Source organism: Mizuhopecten yessoensis, unplaced genomic scaffold (genome assembly GCF_002113885.1).
Source record: "Mizuhopecten yessoensis strain PY_sf001 unplaced genomic scaffold, ASM211388v2 scaffold10919, whole genome shotgun sequence".
In the NCBI taxonomy this organism is placed as follows: domain Eukaryota; kingdom Metazoa; phylum Mollusca; class Bivalvia; order Pectinida; family Pectinidae; genus Mizuhopecten; species Mizuhopecten yessoensis.
This window is the reverse complement of record NW_018408787.1, coordinates 131403-156181: the sequence shown is the minus strand read 5'-3', so window position 1 is coordinate 156181 and position 24779 is coordinate 131403. Positions and strand designations below refer to the sequence as shown.

Genomic DNA, 24779 nt, shown 5'->3' with positions numbered 1-24779 from the left:
ACATTAGTACAAAGTATATGATTGTAACTATAGTTACGGCTGTGTACAATGACAAAATGTTACACGTCGGTTTACAGTTACAATACACGACAGTGAACACTCACACGGAGGTGTAACTATATAAAGGTCTAGGTATGTACATTGCCATACAAGAGGAAATATATTACAGTTATTTCTGTACACTAATTCAAAGTATGGATATAACTATATAATTACTGTTGTACGTTAGTACAAAGTATGATTGTTACTATATAGTTACGGTTGTACATTAGTACAAAGTATGATTGTAACTATATAGTTACTGTTGTACATTAGTACAAAGTATATGATTGCAACTATATAATTACTGTTGTACATTAGTACAAAGTATATCATTGTTACTATATAGTTACTGTTGTACATTAGTACAGAGTATATGATTGTTACTATATAGTTACGGTTGTACATTAGTACAAAGTATGGTTGTTACTATATAGTTACTGTTGTACATTAGTACAAAGTATATGATTGTTACTATATAATTACTGTTGTACTTTAGTACAAAGTATATGATTGTTACTATATAGTTACGGTTGTACATTAGTACAAAGTATATGATTGTAACTATATAGTTACTGTTGTACATTAGTACAAAGTATTTGATTGTAACTATATAATTACTGTTGTACATTAGTACAAAGTATATGATTGTAACTATAGTTACGGCTGTGTACAATGATAAAACGTTACACGTCGTTTTACAGTTACAATACACGACAGTGAACACTCACACGGAGGTGTAACTATATAAAGGTCTAGGTATGTACATTGCCATACAAGAGGAAATATATTACAGTTATTTCTGTACACTAATTCAAAGTATGGATATAACTATATAATTACTGTTGTACGTTAGTACAAAGTATGATTGTTACTATATAATTACTGTTGTACTTTAGTACAAAGTATATGATTGTTACTATATAGTTAAGGTTGTACATTAGTACAAAGTATATGATTGCAACTATATAATTACTGTTGTACATTAGTACAAAGTATATGATTGTAACTATAGTTACGGCTGTGTACAATGACAAAACGTTACACGTCGTTTTACAGTTACAATACACGACAGTGAACACTCACACGGAGGTGTAACTATATAACTATAGGACCTGCCGTATATCAGTTCTTAATAGGAGTTACTGTAAGCACTTCAATAGACCAAACACATAATTCTTTTACTCGTAACATAGTCTAGTGACATATAAGCTGATTGTTTTAACATTTTATAAAAACTGCATATAATCAATTAAAATATTGAAATTAAGAATGTTATGTTTAGAGGGACTAAAATATTCGTTTTAGTTTTACACTCGGTAGAAAATATACACTGTCACATAAAATAAACTGTACACAAACGTCACTCCAGTAGGTACTGTCGGGTAAAGGGACGGCTAGCATGGGCCACCGTACACTGTAGAACGGATGTCGTCTGCCTAACATATCCTAACAAATAAAACTAGTATAAGGCGCTGACATGGATGTACCTGACTACGAAAGGAAATCGACTCGACACCTAGTGCTACTTCTGTCATTTATAATACGGATATCTATTGGTAGGTATACACTTTTCTAACCCTTTTAAAAAAAAGACACAATGACACAAGCACGTCTAGTAAAACACGTGAGAGTGTGTAAGGCAACTGTGTTGTTTTTAGGTGTAGTATATATACGTACGTAGGAACTGGTGATGGAGGGAAGATTTACGTCCCGTTATTTATAGGGGAGGGGGGGGGGGGGGGGGGTCCACTATACATGGCAGAGAGTACATAAACAGACGAATGAGTGCTGTGTGTATATTTGTTTCAATGTAGCCTCAATTTTGTATATTTGTCAATGTAATGATACTGATGTAACTTGTGGTTATATTTGTGTAAGGATTCGTAAACTACACGCATTTTGTGTGTTGTGTGCATTATATATATAATATACTGTACGTGTAGACAAAAGTACGTTGATTTTTCAGTAGGGCAGAGCAATCCATCATTGTCTAGGTCAGCGGCTACGGACGAGTGGGGCTTGTGGGTGATATACTAGAACTAGCAACTATTATAGACTTGTACAAGCCCCAATATTCCAATATGTCTTAATTATCTGTTATAGTAGTGATGCTGACTTGTGTCGGTCATACAAGTATAGTAAGTCATTGTCTGTTCTTCAATTTCACACTTTTATAAACAAGAAATGTATTGATCACACACGTCAGTAGTGTATAACCCATCTGTCCTTGAAAACATGCAAGGACCCAACAAACTCTTCAACTTCAGCCGCCTTTCTCAATCTTGTACGTGTTGCAGTCGATTCGATATCAAATAGTTGGCTCCGAATACCAGTATTTCCGTCGACTGCTGACGCACAAAGCTATAACACAGGGTTTCGTAGGATGCTGGTTGAGGAGGATTATGGACACGTTTTATGGTAGCCACAATAATTACTCTCATTGGGAAATATGCTATTTCTTTGTGTTATATGAATATCAACGTTTTCCGTTACACTCAATGTGCATTGTTGTTTTGTTGTCACTACCCTGGTCCTCGCTAAGATAACGTGACAAACCTTTGATTTGACCTAGCCTTGGCGGCTGTCGTCGATGAAGCAGAAAAGGGTACCCTTGCGGAACACCTGGTCTTAGTAATCGATGTATGGAAAGTAATATTTAGTTTTCATTCCACTGAGTGTCGTGATGGCCGAGTGGTTAAGGTGTCTGACATCTATGATCGTGAATAGCCCTCCGCAATTGCGTTTTCTCCGGGTACTCTGCATGGTTTCCTCCACCACCTGGCGGTATTTTTACAAAAAGTAATCCGATTTGGGTACTGATCCGATTTGGGATTTGCCTTCTGACATGTTCTGTCGTCTGACGAACCGACGAGTGTAAGATACTGCAAAATTCAAGCCTTGGTCCGAGTTGGGTCATGACATTCGCAAAAACTGAAAACGCTGATTGGTGACTTCAGAGCGTTTCATAAATATCTCAAGTGAACCCCGGGTGCTATTTTCGTTTGTAAGAACACCCATCGATTTTCTTCCTTTGATACAACCATAAAGGTATGAAATGCATCCTCAGAATACTATCACCTTCACTGTTGAGAATATGGTAAACGGTAGTTTGAAATCATTTATTTTTTAAACTTCTTATACTTAAGATAAACAATAAGACAAACAGCGGATCTTGCATCCCCCCCCGGCAGCTTTAGTTTAAGCAATGGGAGACAACTCGAACGACAGTTAAATTGCTTACTGAAAATTTTAAAAGACATTAGCTTTGTTGAGACGTGTTTAATGAAAGTTGTTTGTGGCGCTATTAGGCAACCCAACTTAGGTTAGCTAAGGTTGTTTGTCGAAGTAACTTATTATTTGTACTTGTGTGTTTTTAGAGAAATTATATGTTTTTGATATAGAAGCCACACGGTGACTTAATCAGTAACATTTATAACAATGTTACCCTTTGATTGGCCTTATTAATTCAAATCTTGCCGGAGTTGGTCTTGTTATGAGTGAAGAGGCATACACAATATTAAAGTTATATGACTTTCCCTTTAAAGCGTGCAACATGCCTAAACTAAAACCTTTGCATGAAAACCAATGTGACTGTCGTCATAACGGAAGTGACGCATACCTGACGTGCTATTCTGACGTCGATTGTTACAACGCCGGAGACGCCAACATCATACACCACTTTTGGAGTGGATACTTTGAAAACGGAACCTTTCAAGAATTGTCAGAAGATCCGAAATACCAGTATAACATACGTACTGAAAACCGTGGGTGAGTGAAGAGACACACTTCTAGAACCGGTTTATTTATTCTTTCATAGATTATGTTCTCGATATTATGATGTCATTGACCCCCTTTTAACTAACATAAGTAATTTTCTAGTGTCTACCGAAGAGACGTTTTTACAATGGTCAAGGACATGAATTTTGTAACACAATGTCAAACTAAATTCATTATTGTGCCTGTTTTACCATTTTTAAATTGTTGTTCCCCTGTATTACCACTTTTTAATTGTTGCTCCCCTGTTTTCCCACTTTTGAATTGTTTTGCTCGTTCTACCTCTTTTTAATTTAGTCTGGGAGCCAACTGCCATTTTTCCCCATAACCTTGCATTGTTGTATTAAGTTTTTTTTACTGTTGATTTTGGTAGCCAAGGGTCTCTATTTTCAGAAACTGCTTGATGACATGTTGTCACCCTTGAGCAATTTGAGAAATTCAAGATGGCGTCCAAGATGGCCGCCATTACATATAAATGACCATAACTCCCTACCTGTTCATCATAGGAAGGTGATTTTTGTCTCTATACCTAGGTTTTAGGGGTCAAGCTATCCATTAGAACTAAGTATTATGTTAATATCGTATTACATAATGGTAATTTCCAAGATGGCTGCCAAGATGGCCGCCATTACCTATAAATGACCATAACTCCCTACCTATTCACCTTAGGAAGGTGATTTTTGTCTCTATACCTACTAGGTTTTAGGGGTCAGGCTATCCATAAGAACTAAGTATTATGAAAATATCATATTGTAATAGACGGGCACTAATAATTTTGGGTCGATGTCTTGATTAAACCTGTCCTGCTCACCATGATGTTCGTACGGGCTGAGCGCGAAGGTGACTGGCCACTTCATCTGGCAACCTACAAGCAAATGCTACCATACTTCTTTGCTGCGGGGCATGTGAACTATGCGAGATATGGGTTGTGCTACCTTCGTGAGATGGAACGGCTACCACAAGAGGTGTTGTCACACTTTATGAAGGGTGAGTATGTTATGCACCATTCTGATGGCTTATGGAATGGCATCTGGAGCGATATGATGATTGAGACGACCTTCATGCGGTATGGGCATGCTCCTGGGGGGATAGTTGGCATCACGCTTAAGCCAGAAACGCTGAAGGTATGGGCCTTTAGTTTGCATGCATGCAGCAGGTTGGAATCTGATCTGGATGACATGACGGATGAGGACACTCAAAGTAAGGTGGTGACAACACACAAAGAAGAGGCAAAAGCCAGGATTGCTGAAGACAAGAAAGACCGAGATGGAATCAGACAAAAACTCGACACTTGCATTAATCCTTTAGATTCTGCGGCACACCCCAGTGGTATAGTCAATGTAGTTAGCGGCCAGATTGGTTCAACTGAAGTCAATGTCCACAATGCTGTCACAATCGGGACTGAACAAATGACAGTTTTCGAAAGTCGGTTACCGCAGGGACTTTATGAAACCATCACGAAAAAGGTTGTTACTATGGATCATGCAAGGAAGCATGTGAAGGTCGGAGCTGTGAAAGTATTTGATACCAATTTGATTTACGCAAGGGTGATTGGCCTACAGGTTAGTGGGCGGGACATTGACATTAAGGATGTGCTTGGTCATGAACTTGCGCCAGTTCCAACGTCCATGTTTGATGATCCTGTAGATATGAGGATTGCGAAATCTAAATCTACCTTGAAGAAAATTCTCCAAGTTGAGGTGTCTGATAGAGTTGCTGGTGGTGCAAATGTTAGTGTACTCGATGGCTCAGCAATACTTTGGGTAGTTCCTTGGCCTGCTGATGGGTCTGTGAAAGACTATATAGCGAACTTCAAATATGCCATAGGAAAAAGGTTACGGGTCGAGGACGTGTATCTGATATTTGACAGATATTATGATTACAGCACGAAGAGTGTTACCAGAGGATCTAGGGCAACTGGTGTCAGTAGGGCTCATCATTTGCAAGTCAACAGTAAACTTCCAGCGCAGAAGATTCTACTAACCTCTTCCAAAAACAAGAAGCAACTGATGCAACTGATAGTTGATGATTTTGTCCAGGATAAGAAGTTTCATGAGGACAACACACAACATCACAAGTTAGTGGTAACAGGAGCAGATCCGGTGCCAATCGAAATCAGTGAAGGTGGAGTTGTCATCTCACGGGCAGATCTGTCAACTTCACACGAAGAAGCAGATAACGTCATTGTCCAACAGGTCTTGAGTTGTGCCGCGGAAAATGCAGAAAGCAAAATCACTGTTGTTGCCGATGACACTGACGTCTTTGTACTGTTGCTGCATTATCATCACATGGCAAATCTCAAGAATGTTGTATTGATGGAGTCCCCCATCAAAGGAAGGGCGGTGGTTGATATAGGCAAAACTGTGCAGAAGCATTGTCAGATAGTCGAAGGAATACTCCCGGCACATGCACTTTCTGGCTGTGACACCGTCGCCTCCTATTTTAAAATTGGAAAGGCTACTGTACTCAAAACACTTCGATCGGGGCACTCACTTAACTTGTTGGGTGCACCAGGGCATTCTATGGAATCTGTTATTCAACAGGCTACCTCCTTCATTTCCGCGTGCTATGGACAAACAGACTGTAGTACAATGTCAGAGACAAGGTTAAAGGTATGGCTGTCACAAACAGGCAAAGGGTCATCAACACCGAAGTTGTGTACCTTGCCACCAACAACTGAGGCATTCAAAGAGAATGTTAAAAGAGCTCACTATCAGGCTTTGGTATGGCGGTCACTGGAAGCGCAGAATCCACCCGAGTTGGACTCAACGGAATATGGTTGGGTAAAGGATGACCAAAACAAGTCCCTTCAACCAGTCACCCTACCTGATGAAGTCGAACTAGCCCCACAGATGGTACTACGTCTAATAAAATGTGGATGCCACAGTACTACTCCATGCAGTTCACGTGCTTGTAGTTGCAACTCTGCAAACATGAAATGCACAATATTTTGCGCCTGCTATAATCAGGGTTGCTGTAACCTGACATCATAGCTGATTGCATGTCTTTGTGATGCACATGGGCAACACAATGTACAACAGTGTAGATTATTTGGTAAAGTGGTAGCCATCCTTAATTATGAATTGTATAATATGCTTTTGGTAGTCTGTGAGAATTCAGATTTACAATTAAAGAACATTTGTTATAATATAACACCTGTGGTCGTTTACCTTTTCATATTTTCCACCAAGATTGAATAGTATAGAAGATATACCAGTGCTTGTAAACTGGCAGCCATCTTGGATTTGTAGATGACATCATCAGTATATGAACTTTGATCTGATACAGATAGATGTGTCTCCAAAATACTCAGGGATAGACACCTTCACGACTAATTTGGAGTAAATAGTATATATGCCAGTTTTAGTGTTACGGCGGCCATCTTGGCAGCCATCTTGGAAATTACTATTATGTAATACGATATTAACATAATACTTAGTTCTAATTGATAGCTTGACCCCTAAAACCTAGGTATAGAGACAAAAATCACCTTCCTATGATGAACAGGTAGGGAGTTATGGTCATTTATATGTAATGGCGGCCATCTTGGACGCCATCTTGAATTTCTCAAATTGCTCAAGGGAGACAACAGGTCATCAAGCAGTTTCTGAAAATAGAGACCCTTGGCTACCAAAATCAACATTAAAAAAACTTAATACAACAATGCAGGGTCAACCATCTCTGCCCCCGGACTATTTGTTGCGTCACGACGGACCACTTTTTAATTGTTGCGTCACGATGGACCACTTTTTAATTGTTGCGCCCACGATGGACCACTTTTTAATTGTTGCGTCCACGATGGACCACTTTTTAATTGTTGCGCCCACGATGGACCACTTTTTAATTGTTGTGCCCACGATGGACCACTTTTTAATTGTTGCGTCCACGATGGACCACTTTCTAATTGTTACGCCCACGATTTGCAACTTTCTAATCGTTGCGTCCTCGATGGACCACTTTCTAATTGTTGCGTCCACGATGGACAACTTTCTAATTGTTGCGTTTACGATGGACAACTTTTAAATCGTTGCACCCCTGTTTTCCATTTTTTAATTGTTGCTCCCATAATTTACCACTTTTTGATTATTGCTCCCCTGTTTTACCAATTTTTAATTGCTTCTTTCCTGTTTAACCACTTTTTGATTGTTGCGCCCTGTTTTATCACTTTTTAATTGTTGTGCCCTGTATCACCACTTTAAAATTGTTGCTACCCAGTTTACAACTTTATAATTGTTGCGCCCTGTATTACAACTTTATAATTGTTTCTCCCCTGTTTTTACCAATCTTTAATTTGTTGCTTCCCTATTTTTCCATTCTTTAATTGTTGCTCCCCTGTTTTCCACTTTTTAATTGTTGCTCCCATAATTTACCACTTTTTGATTATTGCTATCCTGTTTTACCAATTTTTAATTGCTTCTTTCCTGTTTAACCACTTTTTGATTGTTGCGCCCTGTTTTATCACTTTTTAATTGTTGTGCCCTGTATTACCACTTTAAAATTGTTGCTACCCAGTTTACAACTTTATAATTGTTGCGCCCTGTATTACAACTTTATAATTGTTTCTCCCCTGTTTTTACCAATCTTTAATTTGTTGCTTCCCTATTTTTCCACTTTTTAATTGTTGCTCCCCTGTTTTCCCACTTTTGAATTGTTGCGCCCTGTTTTACCACTTTTGAATTGTTGCGCCCTGTTTTCCCACTTTTGAATTGTTGCGCCCCTGTTTTACCACTTTTTAACTGTTGCTATGTGTTTTTTCCCACTGGTACGCACATATTTTACTATTGCTACCTTTTGTTTCCAAGAAAGGACATGACCCGGTTTGTTACTACTCTGACCATTCCTAACGTTACCGATGTGGACTACATCCGCAGATTCCAGTTCTCCGTTACTTCTGAATTTGGAAGCTTGCAGCCACTGCCTCCGATATCACTCTGTAACAAAACAGGTTAGTGGAACTCTGGACGGGGTAATACTGAGTAAGGAATAGTATCTCATCTGTTAGAGTTTTTTTATTTATTTTAGTACACATATTTGCTCCGAGTTTCATTCGGTGCAAACCTTTCATTCCCGGCAGTAAGCGTTAACTTGGTCTGGCGTTATGCTTCTTCAATCACACCTTAAAAATAGATGTTTTATTTCTTTGTATATTCCAGTGGTTGTTTGTATTTATGTCTCAGTTGTCGTTTTCGCTTCAGAAAGGAGAATTGTGGATGTTGACGAACCAGTTGACCTTATCGTGTTAGTGATACGTTTGGTTATTTCCGTTGCTGTGTGTTTAATAATTGTGTATGCAGTTATTATCAACCTACCGTTTCTGAAGTATTACTTACTCCGATGTTGTAGAAGAGAAGTATTACACAAGAGAAGAGGTAAGAGTGAATGAGAAATAAGCTATACAAGTGTATCAAATAACTGACGAAGAAAGGAGACTTGATTTACATTGTAGATTGCAGTTCGGACAGCTACATCTGGGGCAATGTATATATGTCTAAATTAATGCTTATTTACTTGTGTACGAGCTTATCTTATGTCGTGAATTTACTTGAAAACACACATTCTGTGTTAAATCGTTGATTCATCGAAGACGGTATATAGATTGTTACGACGTAGCCGTCTATCCTAACTAGTTCTATTTCATTTTCGACATGATGTATCTATAACCACTGTTCATGGTTGTGTGAATACATTCAACCTTAACTAGTTGTACACCTGTACACAGATACGGAGGGACTGACCTATGACACGGCACTACTGTATGACACTGACGATACCCAAGCCAGTCTAATTGCGGTCAGCCTGAAAAAGGAACTTTCGTCACGTGGTTTAGATGTTGCTTCTGCTGGTGACGTCTTGGGATGTAAGTATATTATTAATGAGGAAATTAGGAGGTGAAATATAATCATGCATGCAAAATGTAACCATTTCAAGTCGTATATTACCACATTTATCCCATCATCAAAATGTATCCCTTCCATATAGGTATTAGTTGATCAATTCGTACCCTCCAACTCGGTGTTTTTATCAGCCGAGTTGACATCGAAGGTAATCCTCTAGTCTGCTGTGGATACCTCAATGATTTATTTAACTCATTGCAAATCATGATTGAAATATAACAATCGTCATACCTTATAACAGGGCCGCAACGATTAAGCAAATGGTAAAACAGGGATTTCCATGCTATGACGATTGTTATATTCAATATTGCATATTTTGGTTTACTTCTTTTTGATTTCACTCTGTGGTCACATGGTGTTGCTGACGGATGCAATTATGTCTAAGCAGAAAGCTAGCTTAATATTTCATTCTTTGATTTTCTCGGTTTCAATTAAATATGTTTTAACCATTATCAACCCACATCGATGCAATAGGTAATTGTGTACAGAAGATATGTCAAATGTTACAAATGGCTTTTTTAGAAATTTTTATGGAATTAAAATGTATAATTTTATGTTCTGAGAGGACATTCTATCTAAAAATGACCGGTGTATGTAGTAATGCGCAACTGTTCCCCCAATCTTTTAATAACTGGCATCATCCATATTTACAAAGTAGATTTCGAAAGAATATTTCCTGTACGAGACGAAAGGTTATGCATGAAAACTTCCTTCATCTGTGAAATAAGGACAACACCGTACTTACGTTATTACCATGTACATGTACTATATCTTCAGTTGCTTCCGTTGGAAGTAATTTTTGCTTATTTTGATTACTGACAATGATGAACCTCTGATGACAATAGATCGATGCTTTCATAAGTGTCTTTTATTTCAGATCAACCGAAAATGAGAGAACTGGACGCGATACCTACCAGTGCAACAGTGATCTACGTTGTTACTCAAGAATCCTCGATAGACAAATCGCTGACTTTAGCAAGAGACGAAGCTTCGAGATGTAAAACATCAAAAGAACAAATACTTGTGTATACACATCAGGTGCCTTCTGCGTTCAAACAGAATAGCTTATTGACTCTCAGTTGGTTTGAAGACATAAAAAAGAAATGCAGTCGACCTCAGGAACGGTATCAGGTCGTTTCTACCAGCGATACAAACAGAGAATGTGCCAGTGAACCGAATGGAGACTCAAATGGAAATATAGAAAGAAATCCGAATATTAATGGAAATAGTGAGGAGGACAACGTCAACTTTGTGGTACGTGTGTACAGAAAGTGGAGGCGGCAGAAATTTTACAGGACGTTAGAGTTAGGTCTGTCGATTGGTTTCCGGGTGAACAAGGTAGCAGGCACGTCTTTAGCTTACAAGTCCTCAGAAAACAGTTTAACTGAAATATAGTGAACCCAGTAGCTTCTCCTATCGCATTTATAGGTTCTATTTTAGTTACTTGCATTTTTGTAAAGTGTAGACAGCCAGCATTGCAATAATCAAAAACGAGAAATGATATACACATTTATATAGTTTTTTTGATGAATTCTACTTCCCACATCAATATATATTACATATAAAGTCATATTGCATAAAGAAATAACAAAACTTTAGGTACAAATAGTTTAATGAACTATAATACGCAAATGAAACCATCATATAACAGTTATAAAAGAATACTTTCCAAAGTAAATGTGAGTTTGCAAAAGTTAGGGAGGCTTTGAGCCGCAATATGTTCAGTAAACATTTGAAGCAATATTAAGATTTTAAAGTTACACCCTTTCTTATAATACAAATCAATGATATTACGGGTGTTGATACAAAAAACATGATAACAGATACTTTGCAGATTTCAGAAGGACTAAGATAAAAAAAATATTGCTTGAAATAAATATGATGAGTGTTTACATTATAGCAATACTATACAGAAGGTTGTCATAAATTATATACTCTAATAGGTCTCAGTACTCTTACTCAGCGGAGTTTGTGTAATAAATAGATGAATATTTTATGACTGATGAGTTCGTTTATAGAAACATATTTACTATCGTATGGCATTGTTACTATATAACCCTACCAAATTCAGTTGGCATTCATATAGGCTACGAATGCCATGGAACGATTGTTGACGTCATCATTATAATGACGTTATAATTGTTGCGTTGGATACCACTGAACCTCACTGGGAGATGGCTGATCTATTCTTTGAACAAGCATACACGATACATAAATTATTTAAACTAAATGTTGAATAATAGTAAATTTTATTGAATTTTCTATGAGATGAACAGATTCCAAAAATGAAAAATATAAGTATTTAACTGCTTTCAGTTGGCATTCATAGGAAAATGAATTCGAACTGGACAAAGGCAAATCTGACATGAAGCACTAGCTTCATGGAATTTGCCTTTGTCCAGTTGGCATTCATATTACCTATGGATGCCAACTGAAAGCAGTTCAATGCTTAAATGCACATTCACCATAAAATAAAATGACTTAATATTTCGGAAGAAAATGTTACATGAACTAATGTTTAAAATGTATGCGTTAACAGTAACCAATCCAGGCAGAGAGAAACCAGGCCATTAACAGTATGGTAATTGCATATAACGATAACCTTTGCAAATACGCAGGGATTTGCATCACAGAAATGCTTTAACTTTATCAAAAACGGAACGATTATCGGCATCCGGAATCGTGAGTAAACAATATTGATGAAAACATATCCAACTTACAAAACATGGAATGGATACCTGTTAGATCGCTAAAATATAACGACGAATCTATTCTTTAATTAATTGGCACATGCATTAACGACATCTGTGGGAAGACAACTTGATTACTAAGCTTCTCGTATCTAATGATGTAATGAGATGAAGGTGTTAAAGATCACTTCAAAAGTTAACTGATTGTGTATAAAGTCATGTGAAATGTAAAACTTAATACATGGACTAAAACTCTGTTAATGACGTTATATTCAATAGTTTTGGGAGATTAAAAATTTCATCTGACGTCATTTAATATCATAAGATCTCCCGTAAATTGATAACACCCGCATCCCTAAAATTCCAATGGATTCACAGTAAATTTGTATGCAAATTAAAATGATCGCATGTCGCTTTCGACGCTGCTTTCACAACCACTGCGTATATGCAGACGTGATAATCTAATAATGCTAATGGACATCTTTATTGAGGATAAATATGTGTTAAGTCATAAGCTACACATGGTCCTCTGATGTTCTACAGCATTTAGGCTTACATAGATTTACGGGGTATCACACACAGTAACAACCAATGACAAAAACTTGATCGTAAAGATATATATAGATGCGGACTATCTCCCACGATAACCTTTGTATATAACTATGTTATATGAAACTGTAAACGTATTTTGCGCAGCGGTAATTTTCAGTTTTTTTTTTTATATAATTATGTAATTTCAAATGTAAATGTATTTTGTGCAGGAGTAATTTCCAGGAACTTTTGTATATAATTGTGTTATTTCAAATGTAAACGAATTATGCCCAGGGGTAATTTCCATGAACTTTTGTATATAATTTTGTAATTTCAAATTTTAAAACGTATTTTGCGCAGGGGTAATTACCTGGGTGACACGCTGTAAATGTTTTCACGCTAAATGTACCACTTACAATGAGTACATCTAAGTCTCCGACCTTGCAAAAAATACGTTATTTCAAAACGTGATGTATGTGAACCAGAAGTACATGCAGCAAGGATTCCTATTTAATAGTATATGTAAGATTTCTTTAATGATAACGAACTATAACACTTGCTTGATTAAGAATAATATTTGTATTTCCTTATATTTCTATATTTATATATACATTTACTTTCACACAGAGTAATCCAATCCCTGAAGTTTAACATATTAGCATGTAACATACTAAAACTAGTGTTATGGAAGATGTTCAAAACTTTTTCTTTTAGTTCGTAATTAATTATATTTACATACCTTTGTATATGCCAAAAGTTATATAGGTGATTCTATATTTACATTAAATAAATATTTTGTTCAAATCCGTCGTTTGATTTTATCATAAAAATATCGGAAATATGCCAAAGTTAGAGATGTAAAATACAATATTTTGAATGTTATCAGTTTGATTATATGATCGGTAGGGTTGTGGCATGACAAAGATACATCATCAGGTTAAATGTGTTGGGCTGATGTCATAAATAAGTCTAAGGAATAAATACAACATTGAAAAATAAATAAAATGGCTAATTCTTAAAACCCAATGTGAATAGCTATAATTAAGTTTCGAATAATGATAGCCCTACTACTCATGGATGTTTTCATGGAATAGCCGATAATTTCAATTTGTATTGGCCTATTAGTATAGTGTCATTACTATCTATACTGTACTTTGCATCATGTTACGTGTAACAATCCTGGTTATAGCATCAAAGCGAACTAGATACTTAATTATTATAAAATATACTAGCTCAACACATGCTGTCTAGCTATATGTTAACACATGCTGTCTAGGTATATGTTAACACATGTTGCCTACCTATATGTTAACACACGTTGACTAGCTATATGTCAACTCATGCTGTCTAGCTATAGGTTAACACATGCTGAGTAGCTATATGTTAACGCATGCTGTCTAGCTATAGGTTAACACATGCTGAGTAGCTATATGTTAACGCATCTTGACTAGCTATATGTAAACACATGCTGTCTATCTATATGTCAACACATGCTTTCTAGCTATATGTTAACCCATGCTGACTAGCTATATGTTCACACATGCTGACTAGTTATATGTTAACACATGATGACTAGCTATATGTAAACACATGCTGTCTAGGTATATGTTAACACATGATGACTAGCTATATGTAAACACATGCTGTCTAGGTATATGTTAACACATGCTGTCTAGCTCTATGTTAACACATGCTGAGTAGCTATATGTTAACACATGTTGACTAGCTGTATGTTAACACATGCAGACTAGCTATATGTTAAAACATGTTGACTAGCTGTATGTTAACACATGCTGAGTAGCTATATGTTAACGCATGCTGTCTAGCTATATGCTAACACATGCTGACTAGCTGTATGTTAACACATGCTGTCTAGGTATATGTTAACACATGTTGTCTAGCTATATGTTAACGCATGCTGTCTAGCTATGTGTTAACACATGCTGTCTAGCGATATGTCAACACATGCTTTCTAGCTATATGTTAACACATGCTGACTAGCTATATGTTAACACATGCTAATTAGATGCATTTTCACTAGATAATATAACTAAACACATGCTGATTAGATACGTGTTAAATAGAAAGTTTAACATATGCTAATTATATACGTGTTAAATAGCTAGTTTAACACTTGCTAATTAGGTAATGTTAACAAGATAATTAAACACATGCTAATTAGAAATGTGTTAGATAGATAGTTTAACATATACTAATTGTATACGTGTTAAATAGATAACATATGCTAATTGTATACGTGTTAAATAGATAACATATGCTAATTGTATACGTGTTAAATAGATAACATATACTAATTGTATACGTGTTAAATAGATAACATATACTAATTGTATACGTGTTAAATAGATAACATATACTAATTGTATACGTGTTAAATAGATAACATATACTAATTGTATACGTGTTAAATAGATAACATATACTAATTGTATACGTGTTAAATAGATAACATATACTAATTGTATACGTGTTAAATAGATAACATATACTAATTGTATACGTGTTAAATAGATAACATATACTAATTGTATACGTGTTAAATAGATAACATATACTAATTGTATACGTGTTAAATAGATAACATATACTAATTGTATACGTGTTAAATAGATAACATATACTAATTGTATACGTGTTAAATAGATAACATATACTAATTGTATACGTGTTAAATAGATAACATATACTAATTGTATACGTGTTAAATAGATAACATATACTAATTGTATACGTGTTAAATAGATAACATATACTAATTGTATACGTGTTAAATAGATAACATATACTAATTGTATACGTGTTAAATAGATAACATATACTAATTGTATACGTGTTAAATAGATAACATATACTAATTGTATACGTGTTAAATAGATAACATATACTAATTGTATACGTGTTAAATAGATAACATATACTAATTGTATACGTGTTAAATAGATAACATATACTAATTGTATACGTGTTAAATAGATAACATATACTAATTGTATACGTGTTAAATAGATAACATATACTAATTGTATACGTGTTAAATAGATAACATATACTAATTGTATACGTGTTAAATAGATAACATATACTAATTGTATACGTGTTAAATAGATAACATATACTAATTGTATACGTGTTAAATAGATAACATATACTAATTGTATACGTGTTAAATAGATAACATATACTAATTGTATACGTGTTAAATAGATAACATATACTAATTGTATACGTGTTAAATAGATAACATATACTAATTGTATACGTGTTAAATAGATAACATATACTAATTGTATACGTGTTAAATAGATAACATATACTAATTGTATACGTGTTAAATAGATAACATATACTAATTGTATACGTGTTAAATAGATAACATATACTAATTGTATACGTGTTAAATAGATAACATATACTAATTGTATACGTGTTAAATAGATAACATATACTAATTGTATACGTGTTAAATAGATAACATATACTAATTGTATACGTGTTAAATAGATAACATATACTAATTGTATACGTGTTAAATAGATAACATATACTAATTGTATACGTGTTAAATAGATAACATATACTAATTGTATACGTGTTAAATAGATAACATATACTAATTGTATACGTGTTAAATAGATAACATATACTAATTGTATACGTGTTAAATAGATAACATATACTAATTGTATACGTGTTAAATAGATAACATATACTAATTGTATACGTGTTAAATAGATAACATATACTAATTGTATACGTGTTAAATAGATAACATATACTAATTGTATACGTGTTAAATAGATAACATATACTAATTGTATACGTGTTAAATAGATAACATATACTAATTGTATACGTGTTAAATAGATAACATATACTAATTGTATACGTGTTAAATAGATAACATATACTAATTGTATACGTGTTAAATAGATAACATATACTAATTGTATACGTGTTAAATAGATAACATATACTAATTGTATACGTGTTAAATAGATAACATATACTAATTGTATACGTGTTAAATAGATAACATATACTAATTGTATACGTGTTAAATAGATAACATATACTAATTGTATACGTGTTAAATAGATAACATATACTAATTGTATACGTGTTAAATAGATAACATATACTAATTGTATACGTGTTAAATAGATAACATATACTAATTGTATACGTGTTAAATAGATAACATATACTAATTGTATACGTGTTAAATAGATAACATATACTAATTGTATACGTGTTAAATAGATAACATATGCTAATTAGATACATGTTTACTGGATATGTTTATAAGATGCATTTTAACTAGATAATTAAACACATGCTAATTAGTTGACGTTTATAAGATACGTGCCCACTCAATAACTAGATGTGTTCTAACGTAGCTTGTTTTTTCATTTTGTTTGTGAACTGTTGCAAACTATTGATATAACTTTTCTAACTGAAGTCCTTTCCGAGATAAAATCTTACATTCGGTAGTCAAATACTATGAAATCTATTGAACTGGAACTCTTACTTGTACATATCGACTTTATACTTCATTCACTATCCTCTCCTTTCATTACGAAATAAATGTTTTAAATACCTTACCGTCGGCGATTTGTGTTGTCTTTGATACATTTATTTGATATTTGATAATACATGTTGTTTTGAAATGTCTTTGATGCCTAACATTCAGAGATGTCATTCATTTATGCATGTATATCGTAATATTGAATTATAGATTTCATCGTACTTACTATGCACTAGCAAATGAAAATGTGTGGCAAATGAAATATGTATGTATATACTACATAACGAATAACTATATGATTTGCAGTTTTGAATACATGTTCAACGTACACTGGGTATTTCATAATATTTTCACTACATTAAGGAGAAGGTTATGTGAATGTCATAACCCAATTTATAATAATAAGTTCGTTTTAGTGTTTGATTCCCTGCAATTATACATTAGGTGTTCTTTAAATATCAAATAAAAGATGTTATTAAGATCAGTTAAAACGTAATGTTGCATACAATTGTTTTCCTCATATAAATCATACTTTTTTTCTGTACGTGTTGATAAGCAGCCTATTATATTTGTTAAATCAACATATCATTGTAAATTAGTCCTACTGTCATAGGTTTCTGACGCAATCACATTGAAGAGCCTGTGCCATTCTTTACGACATTTGTTTTTCAACGTCTTCTTGATGTCTGAGTTGATCCATCTATTGTGCATTTCCTCTGTTTAGTGTCTCCATCCTCATTGTCTTCATCAAAATATAGTTCCTCTTCCTCATCGTCTTCCTCTTCGTCATCCTCTTCGTCATCCTCAAACTGCATATCTGGATTTGCTTGCGTAGCTAACATTCGAAGACGATCTTGAAAAGCGGCTAGGTCAGAGGCCAGATTAGAGGGAGGTCCCTCATCGTCGTTATATTCGTGTTCTTCCTCCTCCCTCATCTCATCTTCTTTTATTGCCTCTCCTGCATCCGCCTCCGGTGGTTGGTCGTCAGTCGCCCCCAGTCCAGCAAATGCTAGTCCCGGGGGTACGGCCAGGATAGAGAGGTCAGGGGGAGGAAGTACCCCTCCCCGCCGACGTCCTCCAAGTGCCGGGGCATCGTCGTCCTTCTCATCGCCACCTTCCTCTACGACATCCTCGTCATCCAGGAGCATTGACTGCAGGGTCTTACCCTTAATCAACGCCGCCTTCCTCCTGGCGCGAACCTTGCTTAGGTTGGCGAGGACATCATCTAGGAAGGAAGGACAATAGATGATATTAGGACACGTATATCACATAGCTTAGTAGAGAAACCCAGCTAATTAGGAATCGGATCATCCGAGTTAGTTAACTTCTAAACGAAGTTAACTATGTTCATTTAAAAAAAAAACCCACTTTACATCGAATACTTTCTGGAAGAATTGAAATACCGTCAAGTGTTTTAGTTGAGATGTAATAAAATACATAACAATATATAAACCTATATATATCTTAAAAGATTTTGTAACCAAATGGCCGTACGAATATCAGTATAGCATTACGGCAATGTGTAACAATACATGTTTATGGTAGTGTATAATGTATATAATGCTGAGTACTGTTACTGCTAATATAAAGTTATTTGAATGTTTTATTATAAAGTTATTGTTTAGATAGTAATATCATCATAGACTGCTTTGAAGAAAGGAAAGCCAATACAGACGTTAAACAATACTAAACCAAACCAAACCAACGTGAGCTATATTCATTTGGATGATGTAAGATTTTTGTGTTTTCTGTATTGATGATATTACTGGTATTTTAATTTTCTTGACCATTACTTCCTAACCTTTGTTTTCTCACTCTACCCCACAATATATCAAATCAAAACACTTCTACAAGTGTGGTGTGATATTGTAACGATTACTTAACACTATAGCTTACATCCTATAAAACACTTTTACAAGTTCGATGCAATATTGTTTGATATAAAAAGTAGCAAAACAAGAGGTGTTGATCTGGTGTGAAAACAAAATCACGCCAATAAACCAGCTAATACCATAGGTACTGGGTAGCCATTAATGTAATGGCGATGGTTTGGCCTGAGTGACATATGGATACAAAGTTTTAACTTATCAATGAATGGATCATTTATATGGATTGTTATCAGTTGATGATAATATAATAGTATGGTCAAGTCACCGCGTACTAACTTATACTTACCTCTGTCACATCTCTTTTTCATTTTCATTTTTTTTATATGACATGATACAACACATACGGTACATGATTGCAAAACTTAAGAGTTGTTAATAATATATTATTTTTTTTTAATTCACTATGTCACATCTTTCCTCAAATCATATACATATATATTATTTACGATAAAAATACTTATTTACCGTTAACGATGAAATGTGTTTGGTTCTAGTTATATAAACATCCATAATTCACAGTTATGACTATACTTTAAAACAGTTATCGATGGTTTTGTAAAACACATGTTCATTACGACATACAACTATAAAAGAAGAATTCAATTAATACGACATGTTACGAGGTTAGTTCTGGGATCCGTGTTAGGTGAACAGTATATCAACTACAAATAGGGTGAGTCACAAACATGGACGATTAGTAAAACGGTCTATACATATTAACAATATTGATAATTTTACGAGGAACATATGTAATATATATTTGAGTATTTTTTCTTTTTTTCTTTCTTATCCATTCATATACAATCCCTGTGTTTCGAATGACTATGTTCACAAATAAGCTCAAACATCCTCATAATGATATCATTATTGTTATGGTGTATATAATAGGAAAAATAAAAATATGAAATTATTTGGTATTTTTGTTTCGTTTCCCCGAGACATAAGCCATGTACCGCAATTTAGTACTCGTTCTATATCACTGCAAATTAAATCATGAGTTAGACGATTGTTTAATAGGAGTCGCCTCCCCTGCAACAAATCATTGTGAACAAACATGAAACTTAACAGCTTTCTCGTGTGTATTAACATATATGGACATGCACGAGGCGTTAAATCCAAATAGCACGCATAAAGACACTTAAATCAATAAGTAACTTTGACATGACATACGTGTAAACTATTTTGTGGTATTACGTCATCAGATTTTGGGCAAACGTCACGGCATCACAATATGGACACACGACACGTCATCACATTTTACTTACGTCCCTCTCATCTTAAAGCCATGCTGATCAAGATGACTATTTGTTTCCGTATTTGAGAGGATGTCTGGTTTTGTTGCGTTTATTCTAGCTCTTAATTCATATAAATCGACTGAAATACAACAATAGTACATGGGACGCTCAGTATTTAAAAATCAATTCTGATGACAAGCTGAAGTGAGCTGGTGAAACAAGATCTTCCTGCTTAGACATTCGTCGTTATAACAATAACGAATATGGCTTTAAATACTATATGATACAACTTTATAACAATTGAAAATTGTTTGGTTTTCCTTTGGTAAGTGTATATTAAACGGAACTGGAATATTTAAAGCTCACTTGCAATTTCAAGTATGACTATCATGTTATTACCTATCAATGCAGGAAGAGCATGTTTGCCAAGCAAAGACATTTCTGCTTTGTTGAAAGCAATTGTTGTGACTGGCACTAAAAGCAATGATATGTGCTCTAAATGAAGTTTATCACGTTTATGTGGTTGAAGTGGAAGGTTCCCATTTAGACATGCAGTAAATACTCGTTGCTCTCGACACCTCAGTTTCTTGCAAGAAAAGAATATTCTTACACATATACTGTTTGGAGCCTGTATTATCAAGGGTTTTGTTTTATCACAGGGTCTTATTGTCAGTTTTCCAACCGTTCCAACCATATAGACGACAGTGTTACTTAATATCTACAAACTAAGCTAAAACAGCACTGTTTGTAACCAATACGTGGAACAACCAACTATGTCGTAAAGCAATGTGACTGAAGCTGTATACTTTATAAACGATGCATATGTTTTTGCGTTTCTGAGTATGAATCTTAATCACATTCTCATTTTGTATTTACAACCAATATAGCAAGAATTAGCTGCTATTCCAATATAAACGGAACTATATACATATAACGTGATGTGATGTCACTAGAAATACACTGAATAGTGTTAGTTATATAAAGTAAACAAAATGATGATCAAACTTTAAAGAATACAAACACTTCACGTTAATCTTCGACTGTAGTGTTTAACAATTCATATTGTTTTTGAATTTAATTTCACTTTTCACACAGATGCTTGTGCTCATTAATTTAGATTAATATATATTGCATCTTTGTTGTTTTGCCCTAGAACAGCTTGTCTCGACCAAAATTATTGTCGGGTGTAATCATTTGAATATAGTTAGCTTTTTTAAAATGCTGGAAAGCAATGCGATCATGCAAGCAAATAAAATACTGAATGTCTGGTTATAACATGTTAATATTGGAAGGAGGTCAAGGGGGCGGGGCATCAGGGGAGTCTGGGTAACGTATAACATGGTTAAATAAAGTATAGTAACCCTATACCTCCAACTGAAAATTACGCCTAAGGTCAACTGTAAAAGAAAAGACATTACTCATTCATAAAATACAGCAATGTATTACTGTTAAACATACCATATGGAACTTTCATCGTTCCCATCTTCGATAAATATTACAGTCACCTGTTGGTCTATGTTGAGCTCTTGTGCATTAAAGGCACATTCTCTATTACAGGGATATCATTATCCAAATTTCTTACATGATAATTTTGGTAATTCTATATATGATATACAAGTTGAGTTAATTCCACGTTTTTGAATTTGCCATTTTTTGTGAAAAGAAAGGATGCAAAATACAATAGGTTGTGGGATGTCATTAAAGTTCAGTGGTTTTATACAGCAATCTATCTATTTTAGCGGTATGTGATCCTGAACCTGTTTTTCTCATTTACATGTTTATACAGCCAGAGTCTGTGTTGATAATCATAGCATTTCAAATATTATCCCACGTTCATGCAAGATGGGTATAAATATGGTTGACATTTTATTTGTTAACATGTATTGCATTCAATGTAGTTCCATTGGTCGTGTCAGATGTAGACCAAAATATGATCCTGTTTTAGGTATGTGTTTAGGGCCTACATAATGCAAAACACGTGTCATTGTAAAATGTTAGATGATGCTTTCCTTTACGTTTATAATAACTATTATACCTATATTTTGACAATACAAGTGTTTTCGTTTGTTTACAATGAGAAATGATTGTAGTTAGAAGGTAAAATGTAGGACCAGGTTTGTCATTAGCCTAAACAGACCATACAGTCCATATATCATATATCACAAACACTATTCTCACAAGTAAATGGACATTATTTAGATAAATATGTCTATTATTGAGACATTATAAATCGCTAACGCTTAACGACAAACAACCGTGGTCTTACTTTTATTTGGAACGTAATAACCTACGACATTTAGGCACAAATTGTTCATGCAATTTTGTATTTCTCCCAAGTCATTACGTGTTTTCGGGTTTCATTTGAAATTGCATTTGTGTGAAATGAAACACCATTTTGAATAATTTATGATACGTATCACCCCTTTATAAATCACTTGTTCCTAATGAAATTATTGTCTATTGTGCATGTCTTCATAACAAAATGAGGCTCACTATCGTCAGCTAAAGTAGAAACAGAACAGACTTGTGTTAATGTTGTCTACTGGTGAAACCCATAGCCTTACCTTTAACCAACCGCTGATACACCTTAGCAGCTAATAACAATATTCTACATTTTATAAAGACCAGACTTTAAAGAAAAAACTTTGTTTACGTTTTAATGACAAATTTCCAACATGAAAAAAATAATATATGATTCAAATACATCAGACTATTAAGAATTTGTTAAATTAATAATGTTGCACAACATTGTATATCAAGACACAATAGTTTCAATTTGGAAAATCACATATAACCAAACAAATTGACCTCACTGAATATCTAGCTGACTTGGTGATATACATGGTAAGTTAAGGTCATAATTGTATTAATTGATATATGTTTGTGAAGAACAGTGAAGTAGTTAACAGTCAGAAAACTGTGAGTCTACTTTCTACAATAAAACACCATAGCTGTGACAATAGGAAACAGAGGAAAGAAAGATGTGTGAAGTAGTCATTAAAATAAAATGTCATACTTATTCGGTCTAGAATTCGAATGATAATAGATGTAAAAATCTTTATTATATAAGATTATATATATGTATAAAATATAATTCAGTCATAACATAAAAATTTAAGATAACGTGAATTGAAGTGATTTAAATTAGTATAAATAATCATAAAAAACAAGATTGAAGTATACATTAAAAGCAGACACGTGAAAAAATAATATGGAAATATTTTTACAAATAAGTGAACAACTGCCTTACATAAATACCATACATGATAAAACGTATGAACGGAATATAAAACGACTAGGAGTACTTTGATCAGATTTGTTGAAAATACCTTCGCGAAGAACGTGACTCTGAATGTGTTTCTTTTGGGAATCAGGTTGTAAAGGATATTTTCAAATGTGATAGCTTTTTTGATTTTGCAGTGTTATTACTAACGGTAATACTCGGTGATCAGAGCTAGAACATCGTCTGAGCAGTGTTTTCGTATTACATATGTTACGTTTGATTTGAAGTGAACGTAAATGTCTGTGGTCTCATTGGATATTGTTTTGTGGTATTTGTCTAAACAAACAAATATGGCAATTAAAATGGCAAAATTACCAGAGCGTCAATACTCTATAGATTAGAAAGTATCAGCAACAATGACTTACATCATATACGTTAAAGCATTTCTAAATACTTAAAATACGGTGTAGCGCAAAAATCAATTCCGTTGGGTATCGCAGTTCCAATATCTATTTTAAGATCTTGCAGCATGGTAAGTAAATTGCAAAATAAAAGTTATACGTTTCTGTTTTATTTTAAAATCGTTTCCCTTCTTTACACATTATATATACTTATGTGTACACTTTTGAACACAAACACGGTTGCATTATCAGTACCCATTCACCATAAGCGTAAAACCTACACAATGTGTGAACCGAGCAATTTGTTCAAATAAAGTGATGTAACCTGCTCCGTGCTAGCGTGTATACATAAAAATGAAGAGCTGATGCAAAAGTAACCTTACCTCGCTTCTTCTCGCGTGGTTGGACGAGATATGCCGGGTCAACGTGCTCTTTGCACATATCACATTCTTTGGTTTCTAGCGTCTGTGTGTCAGAAGGGGTAAGCCACTCCCCAATAAAGGAGGGTTCCTCACAGCGGGGACAGTGCATTAGCCTCTCCACCAGAACACCTA

General features: G+C 34.4%; 2 protein-coding genes across 11 annotated transcripts in view; one reads left to right on the top strand and one right to left on the bottom strand.

Moving 5' to 3' along the window:
• Positions 1-1478: 1478 nt before the first annotated feature.
• LOC110463633 lies at positions 1479-11978 on the top strand. The gene is made up of 6 exons (XM_021518416.1): positions 1479-1598; positions 3588-3810; positions 8619-8761; positions 9012-9185; positions 9536-9673; positions 10588-11978. The coding sequence occupies exons 1-6, from the start codon at positions 1520-1522 to the stop codon at positions 11103-11105; spliced, it is 1275 nt and encodes a 424-aa protein (XP_021374091.1). The 5' UTR covers positions 1479-1519; the 3' UTR covers positions 11106-11978.
• A 5174-nt stretch (positions 11979-17152) lies between these two features.
• Positions 17153-24779, bottom strand: part of LOC110463625 (malignant fibrous histiocytoma-amplified sequence 1 homolog) — a 47708-nt gene continuing 40081 nt past the window's right edge. For 7 of the 10 annotated variants that reach the window (XM_021518395.1, XM_021518400.1, XM_021518399.1 and 4 more), the window contains 3 exons: positions 24609-24776; positions 23618-23626; positions 17153-18702 (listed from right to left, as the gene is read on the bottom strand). In XM_021518395.1, coding sequence (XP_021374070.1) covers positions 18146-18702; positions 23618-23626; positions 24609-24776 — 734 coding nt within the window. In that variant the 3' untranslated portion in view covers positions 17153-18145. Of the gene's footprint in view, positions 18703-20631; positions 20741-21969; positions 21999-23617; positions 23627-24608; positions 24777-24779 lie in introns of all 10 variants that reach the window. The other 3 variants (XM_021518405.1, XM_021518404.1, XM_021518403.1) reach the window with 3 other exon arrangements.